This window comes from Dipodomys merriami, unplaced genomic scaffold, assembly GCF_024711535.1.
Source record: "Dipodomys merriami isolate MVZ:Mamm:240054 unplaced genomic scaffold, mDipMer1.0.p SCAF_2, whole genome shotgun sequence".
NCBI lineage: Eukaryota > Metazoa > Chordata > Mammalia > Rodentia > Heteromyidae > Dipodomys > Dipodomys merriami.
In genome coordinates, this window is record NW_027203381.1 from 69,035,555 (window position 1) to 69,054,758 (window position 19,204).

Here is a 19,204-nt window from a genome sequence, read left to right on the forward strand (position 1 = left end):
GCCCGGGTGTTGTCCATGGGCTTTTTCACTCAAGGCTAGCTCTGTACCACTTTGAGCCACAGCACCTCTTCCTGTTTTCTGTGGCTAATTGGAGATAAGAGTCTCACAGACTTTCTAGCTAGGCTAGCTTCTAACCCTGATCCTCAGATCTCAGCCTCCTGAATAGCTAGGATTACAGGAGTGAGCCACCAGCACCTGGCATTGTCAGATTTATTTTTTGTTCAAACAGAATTAAGAAATTTATCACAATATCATAAACTAAAAATTCAGGTATCTTACCTGAACTCAATTTTTCTTGCTAAATTTTTCCTTTTCTTGTGAAATGAAATTTTGAATTTATCCAGATTAAAAGAAAAGAAAAAGGAGGAGGAAAAAGAAAAAAAAAGGGGGGAAAAGTGTCCAGATTGATGTTTGCCTCACTTCATCTGGCCATTAAAGTTATACTAATTTTCTTGATATCCCTTTTTCTGCTGACCAATAAGCAGTTGGGACAGGCCAATATTGTGTGGCAATTTCATTGAATGTATCTGGGGTTTTTAGGGGAGCAGGAGTCTAAATTTTGCTTATTAACATTATTGTATAGTTGCAAATAGATGATGTTAAATATGTGATTAAAATATGTGAATACCGTTAAAACCAGTAATGAATTATCAGTAGCTTTTAGTCCATTTCTGTACTTTGAAGGAATGCTCACAAAACTATGGTCAAGTGGAGTTGTTAGAATAAAATATTCATTATTTAAACTTGGGAAACCTTTAGATTCAATCTCGTGAACAAATCCTAAGACCCAAGCAAACTGTTTAACCTTTTTGATAAATTCGGGTAATTTTTTTGTTGTTGCTAGTGATACAACTCAAGCTGTTGTGCATTTTTGTACATGGTTGACCTGTTCTACCACTGAGACAGCTTTATTATCTGGAAACAAAAACTAATTAGAAGGGTTGTTTTTTAAAACTAAACTTACTTAACTTACTGAGTAAGTCTCTGGTGGTAAGACCCAAAGGTCTGTGTTTTTAACCAATTCCCCAGATGATCATTAATATAATACAGCTCTGAAATTCTAGCACACATTAGGATTAACACATTGCTTAGAACCCCCCACACACACACATACACACACACTACAAGAGGTTTAGAATCAGATTTTAGGTAAGATCCAACAATTTATACTTCTAACACATCTTCGGTGTTGCTGATTGCTGCTAGTCCAGGAAGTACTATTGGGAAAGACATTTTGAAACTATTGGGGTTAGGCTAGGGGCGTGACTCAAGTGGTAGGTACTAAGGGTGTGACTCAAGTGGTAGGTACTAGGCAGCTAGCAAGCACATGAACCTAAATTGAAGCCCCAGAACTGAGGCGGAGGGGGAAAGCTCATGTGGTGTATATATGATATCATTTTAATATGCCTAATAAAATAGAAAAGGAATCTTAGGAATAGTTATTGAACAGTCACTATGCAATGGGACAGTTATATGTGCTTTATATATACTATTTAAATCTCTCAGTGATCCCATAAAATAGGGGTGTTTCTATTACCCTCTTGAAGAAGTGACCTTAGAGAAGTTCAACAACTTCCTCAGTCATCCAACTAATATAAGCCTGGAGAATCTAGCACAGAGCTCATTCTCTAAAACATTATTCAGATGAAAGTTCTAATCTGATTAATGTGCAACCTTTTTTCCTTTTTTTTTTTGTCCATCCTTAGGCTTGAACTTGCCTGGCACTCCCTGAGCTCTTCAGTTCAAGGCAAGCACTCTACCACTTGAACCACAGTGCCACTTCTAGTTTTCTGGTGGTTAATTGGAGATAAGAGTCTCACAGACTTTCCTGCCCTGGCTGGCTTTAAACTGAAATCCTCAGATATCAGCCTCCAGAATAGCTAAGATTACAGGTGTAAGCCACCAGAGCTTGACTAGTGTTTATAAACTTAAGTGAGTCTCACACCAAAGACTTGAGAAGTAGGCTTACCCGGGCCTCTGGTGGCAAGGAAAGCCTTCGCAGAATGTGTTAGCCAATGTATCACAATCCCGTGTCCAACTAGTGTTTGGGTTTTTTGTTTTTTGTTTGTTTTGTTTATTTGTTTTTTTGCCAGTCCTGGGGCTTGAACTCAGGGCCTGGGCACTGTCCCTGAGCTAAAGGGTAGTAGCACTCTACCACTTGAAGCCACAGAGCCACTTCTGCTTTTTCTGTTTATGTGGTACTGAGGAATGGAACCCAGGGCTTCATACATGCTAAGCAAGCACTTAACTGCTAAACCACATTTTCAGCCCTGGGCTTTTTTTGTTGTTTGGTTGGTTGGTTGGGATTTTGGGGTTTTGGGTGTTTTTTTCTGTTTGTTTGCTTGTTGTCAGTCCTGGGGCTTGAGTGCTATCTCTGAACTTCTTTTGCTCAAGGCTAGCACTCTACCACAACTCTATTTCCAGCTTTTTTTTGGTAGTTTATTGGAGATAAAGAGTCTCACAGACTTTTTATTTATTTATTTTTTTGTCTGTCGTGGGGCTCGAACTCTGGGCTTGAGCGCTGTCCCTCAGCTCTTCAGCTCAAGGCGAGCACTCTACCACTAGAACCACAGCTCCACTTCTGGTTTACTAGTGGCTTATTGGAGATAAGAGTCTCAAGGACTTTCCTGCCCAGGCTGGCTTTGAACCATGATCCTCAGATCTCAACCTCCTGTGTAGCTAGGACCTACTAGAAATACTTTGAACTGTGATCCTTAGATCTCAGCCTCCTGAGTAGCTAGGATTATAGGCATGAGCCACTGGCACCCAGCTTCAACTAGGTTTTTGTAGATTTGGTCTTTAAATGTCTTTTATTTGAGTGATTATTTTAAGATTTTTTTTTGGGGGGGGGGAGTCCAGTCGTGGGGCCTGAACTCTGGGACTGGGCGCTGTCCTTCAGCTCTTCAGCTCAAGGCTAGCACTCTACCACTTGAGCCACAGCACCACTTCCGCCTTTTTTCTTTTTTGCTTATGTGGTGCTGAGGAATCGAACCCAGAGCCTCAGGCATGCAAGGCAAGCGCTCTACCACTGAGCCACCTTCCCAGCCCCTTATTTTAAGATTTTTTAAAAAATATTTAAATGAGGGCTGGGAAGGTGGCTCAGTGGTAGAGCACTTGCCTTGCATGCTCGAGGCCCTGGGTTCGATTCCTCAGCACCACGTAAGCAAAAAGAAAAAAGCCGGAAGTGGTGCTGTGGCTCAAGTGGTAGAGTGCTCGCCTTGAGCTGAAGAGCTGAGGGACAGCGCCCAGGCCCAGAGTTCAGGCCCCACGACCGGAAAAAAAAAAAAAAAAAAAAAAAAAAAAAATATTTAAATGAAATATTGCTTTTTACATTGCTTTTCAACTATCAAATTCTTATATAAAATTTCTCAACTCCCTTCACAGAGTCTTCTGGGCCATTATGGCAGTCAAGTGGACTGGTGGACATTCTTCTCCTATTCTCTGCCTGAATGCAAGTAAAGATGGGCTAGTGGCTTCTGGAGCAGAGGGTGGAGATCTCATAACTTGGGGTGAAGATGGAACTCCAGTAGGACACATGCAGTTTCAAGGAGCCAATGATGTTACCAGTGTTGTGTTTTCTCCCTCCTGTCCCACCAAACTCTTTGCCTCACATGGAGAAACCATTAGCATACTGGATGTCAGGTCTCTCAAAGGTTCTTTGGATAATTTTCATGTGAATGAAGAAGAAATCAATTGTCTTTCATTGAATGAAACTGAAAACCTACTAGCTTCTGCTGATGACTCTGGGGCAATCAAAATCCTTGACTTGGAAAAGAATAAAGTTACCAGATCCCTGAAGAGACACTCCAATATCTGTTCCTCTGTAGCTTTTCGACCTCAGAGGCCTCAGAGCCTCTTGTCATGTGGCCTGGATATGCAGGTGAGGCTTTTGTAAAGAGTTCTTGGATATTTATTGAATGAGATTTGCTAGCCGTCAAGAGTTTGTGTGGGGCTGGGAATGTGGCTTAGTGGTAGAATGCTTGCCTAGAATGCATGAAGCCCTGGGTTTGATTCCTCAGTATCACATAATCAGAAAAATCCAGAAGTGGTGCTGTAGCTCTAGTGGTAGAGAGCTAGCCCTGAGCAAAAGAAGCTCAGGGATAGGGCCCAGGCCCAGAATTCAAGCCCCACAATGGACACCAAAAAAAAAAGTTTCTGTGTGTTTGTGTGTTGGGGCTTTTTTTGTTTTTTCTTTTTTCTTTTTCTTTTTTTTTTTTGTCAGTTGTGGGGCTTGAACTCTGGGCTTGGGCGCTGTCCCTGTGCTCTTCAGCTCAAGGCGAGCACTCTACCACTTGAGCCACAGCAGCACCACTCCCGGTTTTCTAGTGGTTTATTGGAGATAAGAGTCTCACAGACTTTGCTGCCCCAGCTGGCTTTGAAACGTGATCCTCAGATCTCAGCCTCCTGAGTAGCTAGGATTACAGGTGTGAGCCACCGGTGCCCAGCTGTTTTCATTTTTATAATCCAGCAGTCTTTTTTTTTGGGGGGGGGGTCCGGTTGTGGGGCCTGAACTCTGGGCCTGGGCGCTGTCCCTCAGCTGTTCAGCTCAAGGCTAGTGCTCTACCACTTGAGCCACAGCGCCACTTCTGGTTTTTTCTGCTTATGTGGTGCTGAGGAATCGAACCCAGGGCCTCAGGCATGCAAGGCAAGCAGTCTACCACTGAGCCACCTTCCCAGCCCCACCAGCAGTCTTATTTATTTATTTATTTTTACATCTCCTAGGCCATGAATTCATAGGGAGTAGGTTCCAATAGCCCAGGCTCCTTTCTGTTGATTCTCACAAAGTGCTTGTCTGGGTAGAGTAGACTGGTGTTTCAGTTGAACCCAGGTTCCTTTCTATTTGGCTTCCTTCTTTTTTTGGTCATTTTCCTTCACTCGGCTCTTAGCGTGTTTAAGATGCTCAATACTGACATACAGACATTAATCCTCTTGGCAAGGATCTTGCCTTTAACTTGCTTGTTAACAACAATGCCAACAGCATGCTGGGTAACATTATAGACCCTTGCAGTTTTGCCATGCTAACACTGGTGGGGCATTCCTTTTTGAACAGTACCCATTCCCTTGATGTCTACAATATCACCCTTCTTGTAGATTCTCATGTATATGGCCAAGGGAAGGGCCTAGAGAACATGTATCAAGTACCTCTCCTCTATCCCTTTGTGTTCATCATTTCGGCAAATTACTGGAAGATGGTGGTTCTGGTCAAAAGGATGGGGCTCTTTTTGTTTGATTGTTTGGGGGCAGTTGAACTTGAACCCAAGTCCTTGTACATGCTAAGCATATGCTATATCCCTGAGCCACAGCCCAGCCCCAGATTTGTTATTGATCCCATTATGAACTGTAAGCTTTACTTCCACATGGAATGTGCTAATCTGACAGAACAAGTAGATTTTTTTCAAGTATGATTATTGATCCTTTTATCTTCCTTTGAATATTTGGCTCTAAACATCTGTTTAAACAAAGGGGAACAGTGGGCTGGGAAGGTGGCTCGGTAGTAGAGTGCTTGCCTCACATGCATGCAGCCCTGGGTTCGAATCCTCAACACCACACAAACAGAAAAAGCTGGAAGTGGCGTTGTGGCTCAAATGGTAGAGCACTAGCCTTGAGCTAAAGAGCTCAGGGACGGTGCCCAGGCCCAGAGTTCAAGCTCCACAACCGACAAACAAGAAAGAAAGGGGGGGGGGGGAGGGAGGAAGAGAGAGAAAAAAAAGAAACAAAGGGGAACATTGAAGACAAAAGATCCTGGCCTCGTATTTACTTTCATATCTGTAGTTCATTAACTGAAATATTTGTGTATTGGTACCAGAATCAGAGCTTTGCATTCAATGCTGAATTTTTTTTTTTGGGGGGGGGGAACACACTTTCAGAGAAGAGTCAGTAGGAAAGTAAATATAACTAGAACCACATTATGTGTGGGATCTGTAGGAGTTTATTTTTCTTTTTTTGTGTGTATGTTTGTGTGCGTGCCAAAACTGGGGCTTGATATTAGGGCCTAGGCACTATCCCTTGGGTTTGCACTGGCACTCAACCATTTGAGCCACAGCCCTACTTCTGACTTTTTAGTAACTAGTTGAAAATAAGCCATTCATAGACTTTCCTGCCCAAGATGGCTTTAAACCTCAATTTTCAGATCTCAGCCTCCTGAGTAGATTATAGGCCTGAACCACTGGCACTCAGTTATTTCTTAGTTTTATTTAAAGGGTGAAAATGGAATGTGGTATTTAAATAGTGCAAATCACAGGGAAGCAGATTTTGTATTACTACCAGTGTTTTCAAATAGTTTGAACTTTGCCATAGTGATATGTACTCCCACTCAAGAAAGTAAATCTCATCAATGGAATGAAAATAATCATGACTTACCTCTGTTGTTTACTTAGTACTTGCCAATGCTTTACATGGTTTCTCCATGTAAAACATTGGTTTTAATTCTACCCATACCTTCCTTGATCATTCTTGGGACCTTTTTATGAGGAGGAAACAAATTAAAATTAATGTCCACATAACTTCCTGATTTCATGCAAGCTGTGTAACTCCAAAGCCAGTGCTTTTTCTCTGACACCTGAGACATTTGAACATGTGTTATTAATAATAGAAACTTTTCTTAGTTTGGGAACAGGAGACATCTAGATATAGAATCATTAATTATTAAGGTATACCCATTATTGTTCAGTGTTTTCACTGCTAAGATTCTGTAGAAATCTGTGGAATCTTTTGGGAATGCAAGATGCTGATTTGGTTATTGTCCCAATGACTGCCCTCCCTCCCCTAAGCTACCAGTACTTAAAGTTGCAGGATTTGGCAATGGAAAGAATGAATGTCCTATAATGCTGGGACAGCCCCCAAACATTAAAGCATCCCTTCCCAAAGCATTTATACTGACTTTGCTGTACTGACTGTACAACCACTAAATTCCTTTTCCAGTCCTAGGTCTTGATGAAGCTCTTTATAAACCTAGCTTCTCTACCCTTGTGGTGGTGATCTGCCTGTGTGGTTGTAAAGAGCACCTGAAGAGCCAAGTGGATACCAATTATGACTAAGCAGTTTAAAGTGTGTCATTGACTAGTCATTCTTTCATCCTAAAGATATACCAAGTTTTTTCAAGTGCCAGTGGCTCATGCTTGGATAATTGTGAGGCTGAGACTGGGAAGATTGCAGTTTACAACTTATTCTCAACCAATAGTTGGATGCAGTGACATGTACCTGTCATCCTAAGATACATGGGAGGCTGAGATTGGGAGGATCATGGTGCCAGGCCAGCAAAGGGAATACACACTGAGGTTGCACAAAATGGCTAAAATTCCATATGAAGCTATAACTTGGACTTATTTATAGGTGATGCTGTGGAATCTTCAGAAGGCTCGCCCACTCTGGATTACAAACTTACAGGAGGATGAAACAGAAGAAATGGAAAACCCACAGTCACCTGGCCAGCTCTTAAATCCTGCCCTAGCACACTCTATCTCTGTAGCATCATGCGGCAATATTTTTAGTTGTGGTGCAGAAGATGGTAAAGTGCGAATCTTTAGGGTGATGGGAGTCAAATGTGAACGAGAGCTGGGATTTAAGGGCCATACTTTGGGGGTATCCCAAGTTTGCTTTCTGCCAGAATCCTACTTGCTGCTCACTGGAGGGAATGATGGGAAGATAATGATGTGGGATGTGAGCAGTGAAATTGAGAAAAAAACTAAGAGTCCTGCAAAACATACTCACAGGAAGAAAACTAAAAGAGCAACTTATACCAAACAGGAAGAAAACAGTGCTTCCATAACAGTTGTGGAGGAACATGGCAAAATTTCACCAAAGCTAAATATTGAACATGGGGAAAAAGTGAACTGGCTCTTGACTACCCAAATAAAGGGACACCAAAGTATATTAGTTGCTGATCAAACTAATTGTATATCTGTGTACCCTTTAAATGAATTTAAAATGTCATAAAAACATTTGAAAAACTGGCGAACTTACTTAGGTTAAAAAAAATCCTGCTTCTTTTAAACTGTTTACCATATATGGAATTATACCATTGTGCACATTTTAAAACATTTGAAGAAACAGAAAATAATTGAATATTTCATATAATATATTAAAATTTGGAGAAAGAAAAGTAATGCTATTGACTATGCCACCATTTTATACTAACATGCTATTTCTGATTCCAAATCAGTGACATAGGTGATGCCTCCATTTTCATTGACATAAGAGGGATTCTTTTTTTTTTTCTTTTCTTTTTTTGTCTGTTGTGGAGCTTGAACTCTGGGTTTGGGCATTGTCCCTGCGCTCTTCAGCTCAAGGTGAGCACTCTACTGCTTGAGCCACAGCACCACTTCCAGTTTTCTAGTGGTTAATTGGAGATAAGAGTCTCACTGACTTTTCTGCCCGGGCTGGCTTTGAACCTTGATCCTCAGATCTCAGCCTCCTCAGTAGCTAGGATTACAGGTGTGGCCACAAGCACCCGGCCTTCATTGGCATAAGAATGAAGACCCTAAATGGTAAGTGGCTTAGGGATCCAGGAGTTTCAGGATGATTATTTGCCTAGAAAGGACCTTGGTGGTCATGTCAAGCCTCCTGTTTTCTGGAGGCCTACAGTACAACCCAAACGAAGTCACCACATTGTTTATGACATTAGTTATTTCTGATCACAGATTGTCATGAGGATCCTTTACTAAGTTAGAAAAGGAAATCTAGGGGCTGGGAAGGTGGCTCAGTGGTAAAGCGCTTGCCTTGCATGCATGAGGCCCTGGGTTTGATTCCTCAGCACCACATATGCAAAAAGAAAAAAGCTGGAAGTGGCGCTGTAGCTCAAGTGGTAGAGCGCTAGCCTTGAGCTGAAGAGCTGAAGGACATCGCCCAGTCCCAGAGTTCATGCCCCACGACTGGACCCAAAAAAAAAAAAAAAAAAAAAGAAAAGAAAATCTATCCTCGCTTGATGAAGCTCGGATGCTTTACTCAAACTTATAAATAAACAATTTCTGAGTGAGTAGATGTAAAAAGCAGAATATATAAGAAAGTAACAGAGGCCAAGATAGTGGATAGACAGAAAGTTCCTTCTCATATGGTGCTGGGGACTGAAGCCACTTGAGCCACAGTTCCACTTATGGATTTTTTTGGTTAATTGACAGTAAGACTCTCATGGACTTTTATTGCCTGGGCTAGCTTCGAACCACCATCCTCAGATCTCAGCCTTTTGAGACGTTGGAATTACATGCATGAACCTTCAAAGCCTAGCTGTATTTATTTTTAGACCTGAGTTTATTCGTAAATAAGCCATGATTTAAAAAAAAAACACGTTACATCTCAGAAGTTCAGATGGACAAAATTGTTAATCATGTTATAAAAGAATGTATGGCAAGATGTTTAAATCATTGTGTTACAAACCAATGGATATATTTATTTGAAACTATTATCATGCCAGATTACAGAGGTATATATAACCTTGTGTTAATGAAGAGAGTCTTTGTAGTTTTCTGTGGTGTATTCATGAAAGAAAGTTGAGTAAATTTGCAAATAAACAGAATATATGTATTTGGAGAACTGTAGTAAGTAGAGCTGGGGCAGAAGATCATAGGGGCTCCATCTTGCCATTGGATATAGCTTCTCTGCATTTTGGTCCCTCCATTTGAACAGAAGTAAAAGGTAGCACTCCTACCTCTAGATCTTTTCACTTGTCATCAGTGCAAGCACTGGGGCTGATCCAATTGTTTATTGGCATCCAACTCAAGCTAGATTGCTGGGTGTCTCACACTTATAACCCAGCCACTCAAGAGGATTAGATCTAAGAATCTCACTCAAAGCCATCCTGAGCAGAAAAGTCTATGAACTTTATTAAACAGCAAAAAACCAGAACTGGAAGTGTGGCTCAAAGTGACAGAACACCAGCCTTGCGCAAAAATGCTAACCAAGAGTATGAGTCTGAGTTCAACCACCAGTTTACACACCCACACGCAACCCAAACACAAAATCCAAAATATACAAAAGATTCAAGAGCTAAAGGGGGGCTGGGAAGGTGGCTCGGTGGTAGAGCGTTTGCCTTGCATGCATGAGGCCCTGGGTTTGATTCCTCAGCACCACATAAGCAAAAAGAAAAAAGCCGGAAGTGGCACTGTGGCTCAAGTAGTGGAGTGCTAGCCTTGAGCTGAAGAGCTGAGGGGCAGCGCCCAGGCCCAGAGTTCAGACCCCATGACCGGACCCAAAAAAAAAAAAAAGAAAAGAAAAAAGCCAGAAGTGGCATTATGGATCAAGTGGTAGAGCGCTAGCCTTGAGCTGAAGAGCTGAGGGGCAGCGCCCAGGCCCAGAGTTCAGACCCCACAACCAGACCCCCCCCAAAAAAAAAGAGCTAAAGGGAAGTCAGAGTAAGAGGAACAAGGCATATGTTGTTAAAAAAAAAAAAATTGCCTAGCCCTCATCTGTATCTTTATGGTTCAAAATTTTTACAACAGGGCTGGGAAGGTGGCTTAGTGGTAGAGTGCTTGCTTTGCATGCATGAGGCCCTGGGTTCAATTCCTCAGCACCATATAAGCAGAAAAACTGGAAGTAGCCCTGTGGCTCAAGTGGTAGAGTGCTAGCCACTCTACCCTCAGCTGAAGAGCTGAGGGACAGCGCTCAGGCCCAGAGTTCAAGCCCCATGACTGACCGGAAAAAAACAAAACAGGTGATGGCAAACCCCTTCATTCTTGACTATGTCTTGGCTCTTGTATAGACTTTGTTTAAAAGGAAAAACTGTTTCTAATATAAGAGCATAGGATGGTATACAAGGAAAATGTGAAAGGGTACAAGGCTGAAGTCTTGTACCATAAAGTGTTTGGGGAACCATTGAGTTCATGATACCACCGGTCAGATAGATAATACCCATGTATTGGGAGGGGATGAACTAGACCATGAAACAGGTCTGTGTATATTCTCAGCACTCTGGAGTTCTCCCTTATACTTTCTTTTTACTTTAACTTACTGTTTTTTGGGGGGTAGAAGGATGAGGGGAGAGACAAGGTTTCACTATATAGCTCTGGCTGGCCTCAAAGTCACCATCCTCCTGTTTCAGCATCCAAGGTATGCATTGCTACACACAGCTATCTTGCTAGTTCTTTATGTAATTGACATTATCAATGAACTTTCTAAACTTTTTGTATGTGTATAAGGATCCTGGGGCTTGAACTTAGGGCCTGCGTCCCTGTCCCTCAGCTTCTTTTTTTGTTCAAGGCTAACTACCACTTGAGCCAAACCTCTACTTCTGGCTTTTGTTTGGGTAATTTATTTTGAAGATAAGAGTCACAGAGGGCTAGGAATGTAGGTTAGTGGTAGAGTGCTTGCCTAGCATGCATGAATCCCTTAGTACCACAAAGAGAAAAAGTGGGAAGTTGCACTGTGGCTCAAGTGGTAGAGTGCTAGCCTTGAGCAAAAAGAAGCTCAGGGACAGTTCCCAGGCCCTAAGTTCAAGCCCCAGGACTCAACACAAAACAAAACAAAACAAAAAAAACAGTCTCAAGGATTTTCTGTGAGAGCTGGCTTTGAACCATGATCTCAGATCTCAATATCCTGGGTAGCTAGGATTCCAGGCATAAGCCACTGATGCCCAGTATTCTAAACTTAAAAAACAAAAAAACAAAACAGGGCAGGGTATGTGGTTTAATGGTAAAATGCTTGCCTAGCATGCATGAGACCCTGGGTTCGATTCATTGGTACCATATAAGCAAAATTAATAAATGAAAAATAACCATTTAAAATTACTTTTAAAAAACAGTGTTTATGGGTGTTATGCAATTTAAACATTTTGATATGTCAGGAGATAACTGCTCTTTCAAACACTAGAAATAGCCATTGTTTTATGCTGCTGGTGGTAGTAACAAGAATATAACTGGAGAACAATAAATTTTTAACTCAGCAATTATATTTTTATTTTTAAAACAGTCATCTTGAGGTGTAATGCACATACAATATAATTCATCTTAAAGTATAAAATTCCCTGATATTTAGTAACTTGAGATAGTTGTGTCAACATTCACCAGGACCAATTTTAGAAAATATCTTTCCCACTGAAAGGAAACTCCATATCCATTAGCATTACTCCTTACTTTCAGAAGGCCATGGGTTCCCACCTGATTGCCAGCAACAACATTGGCCTGAAATAGTAAAGACCACTCAACACTATTTCTACCATACTATGAACTCAAGCATGTATACTTCATACTTTTTAAGAGAAAAAGTATTAGACGTCCAAAATTAATACTTACTAAAATTGCTTTTAGTGTAATATTACTTAAATATGTCCAAACCGAACATATTATGTATGTAAGATCTTAAGCAACTATAAATTGAAACCAATCTTTATATTAAATACAAGCCAAATTACAGCTGTTAAAATGACAGCAATACTAACTATATTGGCTATGGTGCTTCTAGAAACCAAACCAACTCTCATATCATGGGTTTGACACTGTTTTAGAACAGGTTCTTTGGTATCTGACAAGTTGATATTATCTTGGACAGAGAAATGACGCAATTATAAAACTCATTAACTTGCATCCAGCAATTCAATGCATTCTCAGTTTTATTTAGATTTTTTGAAATCATGAATATTTATCCCTACCATTTTTTTTATTCTTTTTAATTTGTTTTTTTTAATCAGTCATGGGGCTTGAATTCAAGGCCTGGGTGCTAACCCTGAGCTCTTCAGCTCTTCAGCTCAAGCTCTACCACTTGAACCAAAGTGCCACTTCTGGTTTTCTGGTGGTTAATTGGAGTCTCACAGACTTTCCCAGGCTGGCTTTGAACTGCGATCCTTGAATCTCAGCCTTCTGAATAGCTAGTATTACAAACATGAGCCACGGTGCCCAACTAATACAGTATTTTTTGTGTGGCCTCCTTCACATATCCTAATAAATGAGACTTTAAGCATAGTACTATTTCTAAGGAGGTAAAGTGCCCCCTCTGTTGGCCCAATAGCCTCCTCTCCCATAGCTTAGCATGTTCATTTCTGAAGCATCACTAGGCCCATTTGGTAAAGGCAATAAATAATCAGCCTCCACCCCCCTTCACCTTGAGATGGTATTCCTTTGGGGGCAGTTACAACCATAGAAGGCAACAAGATCCCCTTAAAGTGACCTTCAAGTCTGGGCAGCTACAAGACCCCTTATCTGCCACTTGGGCAGTAGCCATATATCTTTAGCAGCCATGATGAGCTCCCTGGCTCACATGTGCACACTTAGGTCCCTGGCTCCCTGCTCCTCCAAGCCCCTGTAGTTTTATAGGTCGCCTCAGCACTTCTCTCTTATGAAGAAAAGGTCTTGCCAGTCCCTTTGCTGGCAATAAACATTTTCTTCTTTGTGCCTAGATGTCTGTGTGGTTTTCTGGCAAAATCTAAGTCTAACACCTTCCAAGAGACTCATGATCCTAGGCAGCCCACTTCAAAGAAACAAGCTTGGGAAGACACTTCCTGGTCTCATCCCACTTTTGGTTGAGAAGATCGAATTGAAGCAAATGGGGTAGATTATTCTCTAGACAACCAAGAGGGTGGCAACATCACTTTAGTTTGGAGATGGGGCACTCACCTTTTAAAGTCCATCACCTGCCCTTTTGTGGCAAATCTTCTGTAAGTAAATAGGAAGGCTGGGATAAAGAAGGGATCATCCTTGTTGGGCAGGTACCATCTACTCCAGCATGCTTAAGTACAGGGTACTCACCCTATAGGGTTCTTCCTGGGTTGAGACTGACTCATTTTCATCCTGTGGTGAGACAAGAAATGGTAGTCAAAGAATGAAATGGTAACACACTTCAAATCTATTCAATGTGATTAAGTGAAATGAAAACTGCACAGAATTACTGGGAACAAGAAACCTACAAACTCAGGGGGGTTCTAGAGTTGACTGGGGTGGCCTTTGGATGTTACCTTGGCTGAATGTACTTGCTCTGGGAAAATATTTGTGTCATTTGTGTTCCTATTGGAAGATGGTCTGAGGTGCTAGAGTCTGGGGTGGCACTGATCCAGCACTGCCAGGCTCCAGTGAGGCACCCCGAGGTTTCCTGAAAGCTGAGTCTCAAGATCTTGAGATACAGCAGGAGAACATCCTTTGCTCTTCAAGATTGCTAGCCAAGTGAGCTGGTTGGTATTGGTCTGGGATGTTGTTGTCTAGATACCAGGATTCCATGTTCAGTTTGCCTCATCCTTTCCCCAGTTTCCCTTACCTGAGCCTCTTCTTCACACTTGTGTAAAGTCCCCAAAGGACTCAGTGTCTGCTGAATTCTTTCCTCTCACAATACCATGCACACATATTGTTATAGTTAACAGCACACCTCTCAAATCTCACCATTTTCTCTCAGGCCTGGATATAGGAGAGAGTTAAAGGGAGACAGAGCCCTGCTTTCTTACAATTTTTTTTTGGGGGGGTCTGGCCATGGGGCCTGAACTCTGGGCCTGGGCGCTGTCCCTCAGCTCTTCAGCTCAAAGCTACTACTCTACCACTTGAGCTACCGCTCCACTTCTGGCTTTTTTTCTGCTTATGTGGTGCTGAGGAATTGAACCCAGGGCCTCATGCATGCAAGGCAAGCGCTCTACCACTGAGCCACCTTCCCAGCCCTCTTACAATTTTTGTGATCCTTGGTAAGTCATTTTACACATCATGGTCCCCTTGTCACCCAGCTGTTCCCTTGCCTTTATTCTAGTATCTGTTTCCTTGGGTATTAAGTGTCCCTATCCTTAAACACCTGTTTTACCTGATGTTAGAAATGGCTCTGGATGTTAGGGTGTCCTGTTGGAATAAGAGCACCAACGAGAAAGGAACTCAGCAAAGCAAAGTTTACTTCTGCAGAAGGGTGGGTGATCAGCCAAAAATCTTGTAAGCAAGCACACAGAGCAGACAAGCCGATCCTTTTTTTTTTTTATTTCTAACCCAGCAGGCCTCACCCCTCTGCTCACACTGGCAAAGCCCAGGTTCTAATCTGTAAATGGGTGTGGTTTAATTAAGAGAATGTAACTAAAATTCAAGGAGTTTCTAACAGGATATCTTAATTAAAATGCAGCAAGGAGGGCTGGGAAGGTAGCTCAGTAGTTGAGTGCTTGCCTTGCATGCATGAGGCCCTAGGCTTAATTCCTCAGCACCACATAAGCAGAAAAAACCAGAAATGGTGCTGTGGCTCAAGTGGTAGAGCACTAGTCTTTTTTTTTTTTTTTTGGTCAGCCGTGGGGCTTGAACTCTGGGCCTGGGCGCTGTCCCTCAGCTCTTCAGCTCAGGGCGAGCACTCTACCACTTGAGCTACAGCGCCACTTCCGGTTTTCTGGTGGTTTATTGGAGATAGGAGTCTCACGGTCTCTCCTGCCCGGGCTGGCTTTGAACTGCGATCCTCAGATCTCAGCCTCCTGAGTAGCTAGGATTACAGGCGTGAGCCACCAGCGCTCGGCTTAGAGCACTAGTCTTGAGCTGAAGAATTCAGGGACAGCACCCAAGCCCAGAATTCAGGCCCCACGACCAACAAAAAAATAAATAAAAAATAATACAGCAAGGAAAAGAATGTAATTAAAATGTAATCAGCAAGGACCAAGTCATAGCCAAAGCAGGAACTTTTTAGAAAAACAATTCTTACAAAACTGACAGGAAGTAAACTACTTTTTTCACACTGTGAAGCCCATTTGGTGGTGTAAACAGTAGCTAATTTAAAAACTTAGAGATGGAGCTGGGCACTGGTGGCTCACGCCTGTAATCCTAGCTACTCAGGAGGCTGAGATCTGAGGATTGGGGTTCAAAGCCAACCCGGGCAGGAAAGTCTGTGAAACTCATCTTCAATAAATCACCAGAAAACTGGAAGTGGCACTGTGGCTCAAGTGGCAGAGCACTAGCCTTGAGCTGAAGAGCGCAGGGACGGTGCCCAGGCCCAGAGTTCAAACCCCATGACTGGAAAACAACAACAACAACAACAACAACAACAACAAACAAAAACAAAAACTTAGAGATGAGAAAATCAAAGAAAGTGGTTAAAAACACAGAATACTCTCAGACCAAGTTTGTAGACAGATACAAACACATATTTTGAAATGTGTCCAAATGAATCAATGCCAAGTTAATGATGACTTTTAAACTTACATCTACATGATCACATAATTGAGTTTATCCATTCTTACATATATAATATGCACCCCAAATATGAGAAAAATAGCGTTTTCAACTTAATTTTACCATATGAAAATACATTATGGGGCTGGGAAGGTGGCTCAGCAGTAGTGTGCTTGCCTTGCATGCATGAGGCCCTGAGTTCAATTTCTCAGCACCACATAAGCAAAAAGAAAAGCCGGAAGTGGAGCTGTGGCTCAAGTGGTGGAACACTAGCCTTGAGCTGAAGAGCTGAGGGACAGCGCCCAGGCCCAGAGTTCAGGCCCCATGACCAGACGGAAAAGAAAATACATTGTACATACACTTTGTAAAGAATTTTGGATGAAGAAACACTGTTTCTTGCTCAAAATTGACCATTAGCTTCATTTAGTTTTTGACATACTAGCTTCTTGTGCATATCATCAAAGACATAAACACAGTTTTCTTTTTTTTCTTTTTTGGGTCCAGTCGTGGGGCCTGAACTCTGGGCCTGGGCGCTGTCCCTCAGCTCTTCAGCTCAAGGCTAGCACTTTACCACTTGAGCTACAGCACCACTTCCAGCTTTTTTCTTTGTGTTTATGTGGTGCTGAGGAATCGAACCCAGGGCCTCATGCATGCAAGGCAAGCGCTCTACCATTGAGCCACCTTCCCAGCCCCATAAACACAGTTTTCTAGCAAGATAAAAACTATATTGAAAAGATGGTTACTTATGTAACTATAAGCCTTCTGTATATCACTTTTATAAAAACAAAATATCTTGAGTAACAATGTTTCATCATATTTTGGTTAATTTTCATTTCTAAACAAGTAAATAGTTCTTTGTAACAGTTAGAGGGAGAAGAGATTTAATAGAAGATTGTGTTGACTAAGAGTTGTGGATCCTCTGTGGTTCTTATCAGACTCTGTCAACATTGGTATTACCGATACGGATTTTCAGTCTTCAGGTACTTATAATCTTGTTATTTTATGGAATAACACATAACATAGATATGTACAGTGATTCCTCAAGACTTTACAAGAGTTATGGGTTGATTTAGGCACTTATATTTATCTCTATTTGAAGACCAGGAAACTTGAAAAATGTATTAGATACATAAATAGAATTAGAAAAAGAACATATTAAGGAAATGGAAAAGAGAAAATTTAGAGTAACACTCAGTGGGGGTCCTTGGTATTGTAGTGATACTCTCAGAGAGTACCAACAATGTGGCTAATGACCTATTTATTTAGGTTGGTAGTGTCCTTGCAAAAGGGAATCTTCTTTTACTTGGTCCTAGTCCTGGGGCATGAACTCACAGCCTGGACAATGTCTCTGAGCTTTTTCTTTCAAGGTAAATACTCTACTACTTGAGCCATAGCTCCACTTCTGGGTTTTTTGGTGCTTAATTGGAGATAAGCATCTCATGGACTTTCCTGTGGTGGCTTCGAACCTCAATCCTCAGATCTCAGCCTCCCGAGTTCCTAAATTACAGTTATGAGCTACTGGTGCTTGACATAGGGATCTTTTTATTTAACAGTTTTGGTTTCACAAGTTATTTGTGAAGAAACAGTATTTCCTTCTTCTTGAAGTAGCTTCCCTTATTATTCTATTAGTCAAATAGATGTATCACTACCAATGAGCAAATATTATCTCTACTATCCATACTTTATTCAGATTTGCTTACTTTTACTTACTACAGCCCTTTTCTTATGCTCCTTTAGCTGTGAGAGTTTTTCAGAGTTCCCTAGATTTTACAACCTTGAAGTACCTAATATGCGAGATTTGCTGATGGTTTTCACATGATTTCCTGGAGTTGTGGTTTGCATTCTATGATAAATATTTTCAGTGTTATTATATAGTCCATTTTCTATGTTACTGGATTTGGTTAGTCCATTTTCTATGTTACTGGATTTGGTTTGTTAGTATCTTCTGGAGGAGTTTTGCTTTTTATGTTTATAATGGTTAGTGGCCCATAATTTTGCTTCTGGTTTTGTCATTGGCATGATAACCAAGTGAACTGGTCTCATAGAATCAATTGTTATGATCATTTGTATTTGTCATCCTTTAAAATTCTTGATGATATTTAATCCATATTGTGATAATATTAAGTAAGATATGAGGCTCACTGGGTGTTAGAGCTTGGGTTGTTTTATCCCACCTTTATGAATGAGATCACTTGTCTTAATAAAAGCAGATTGAAAGCAAAAAAGCAAAGCCCTGGCACCACAAGGGAAAGAAGACAATAGCAAAGATTAGTGTAGATGAAGAGAAATAGGAACTCTATTTCTGTTGGGAGTTTAAAATGCTAAAGTCATTTTAGAAAACATTCTGGAATTTTTCCTAAATATTAATCACATAGTTACCATATGACTCATCAGATGTCCTCACCTACTTGTTCACAGAAGCATTAGTCACAATAGTCCCAAAGTAGAAATAACCAGATATCCATCAGCTGATGAGTAGAGAAACAAAACAGTAAATGCAGACAATGGAATATTATTTAACCATAAAAAGAAATGAAGAGCTGGTACATGCTTTACATGCATAAATCCTGGAAGTATAATGCTAAATGAAAGAAACCAGTTTTAAAAAAATAGTGAATAAAGTTGTTTGGACCTCAACAGGTTTTATGTTACTGCTAGGATTTATATAAAACCTTTTCAACATGTTTCAGATGATGTCACTGCAGAATGTTGGAGACAATAGCAGCATTTCACTATGAGGTTGCAGATTACTGGAAACAACTGTGATTAGAGCCAGAAGCCTTGGCTTGCAATGAGATGTGATCTCCATTCCTCAGGTTTTGAGGAGAGTTGCAGTTCAGCAGCTCAGCCTAAGAAGAGGCTATCTCAAGAGGATGATCAGTCCTAAGGAGCCATAGCTGCCATCAATTTGGATTTTTTTTTCCAGTCCTGGGGCTTAAACTCAGGGCCTGGGCACTGTCCCTGAGCCACTTTTTGATCAAGGCTAGCATTCTACCACTTGAGCCACAGTGCTTTTCTGTTTGTGTGGTACTGAGGAATTGAACTCAGGGCTTCATGCATGCTAGGAAAGCACTCTACCACTAAGCCACATTCCCAGCCTCAATTTGGAATTTTAAACCATACATAACTTCAATGTTTACAGGAGCCTGCTCACCCTCTCTCAGGCCATC

The 19,204-nt window shown here is 41.3% G+C and overlaps 1 protein-coding gene across 7 annotated transcripts in view; it reads left to right on the plus strand.

The window, feature by feature from the left end:
• Window positions 1-8,876, plus strand: part of Wdr53 (WD repeat domain 53) — a 13,291-nt gene extending 4,415 nt beyond the window's left edge. For all 7 annotated transcript variants that reach the window (XM_070029939.1, XM_070029936.1, XM_070029937.1 and 4 more), the window contains 2 exons: window positions 3,385-3,880; window positions 7,333-8,876. In XM_070029939.1, the coding sequence (XP_069886040.1) occupies window positions 3,401-3,880; window positions 7,333-7,935 (1,083 nt within the window). In that variant the 5' untranslated portion in view covers window positions 3,385-3,400 and the 3' untranslated portion in view covers window positions 7,936-8,876. The remainder of the gene's footprint in view (window positions 1-3,384; window positions 3,881-7,332) is intronic.
• Window positions 8,877-19,204: the final 10,328 nt, after the last annotated feature.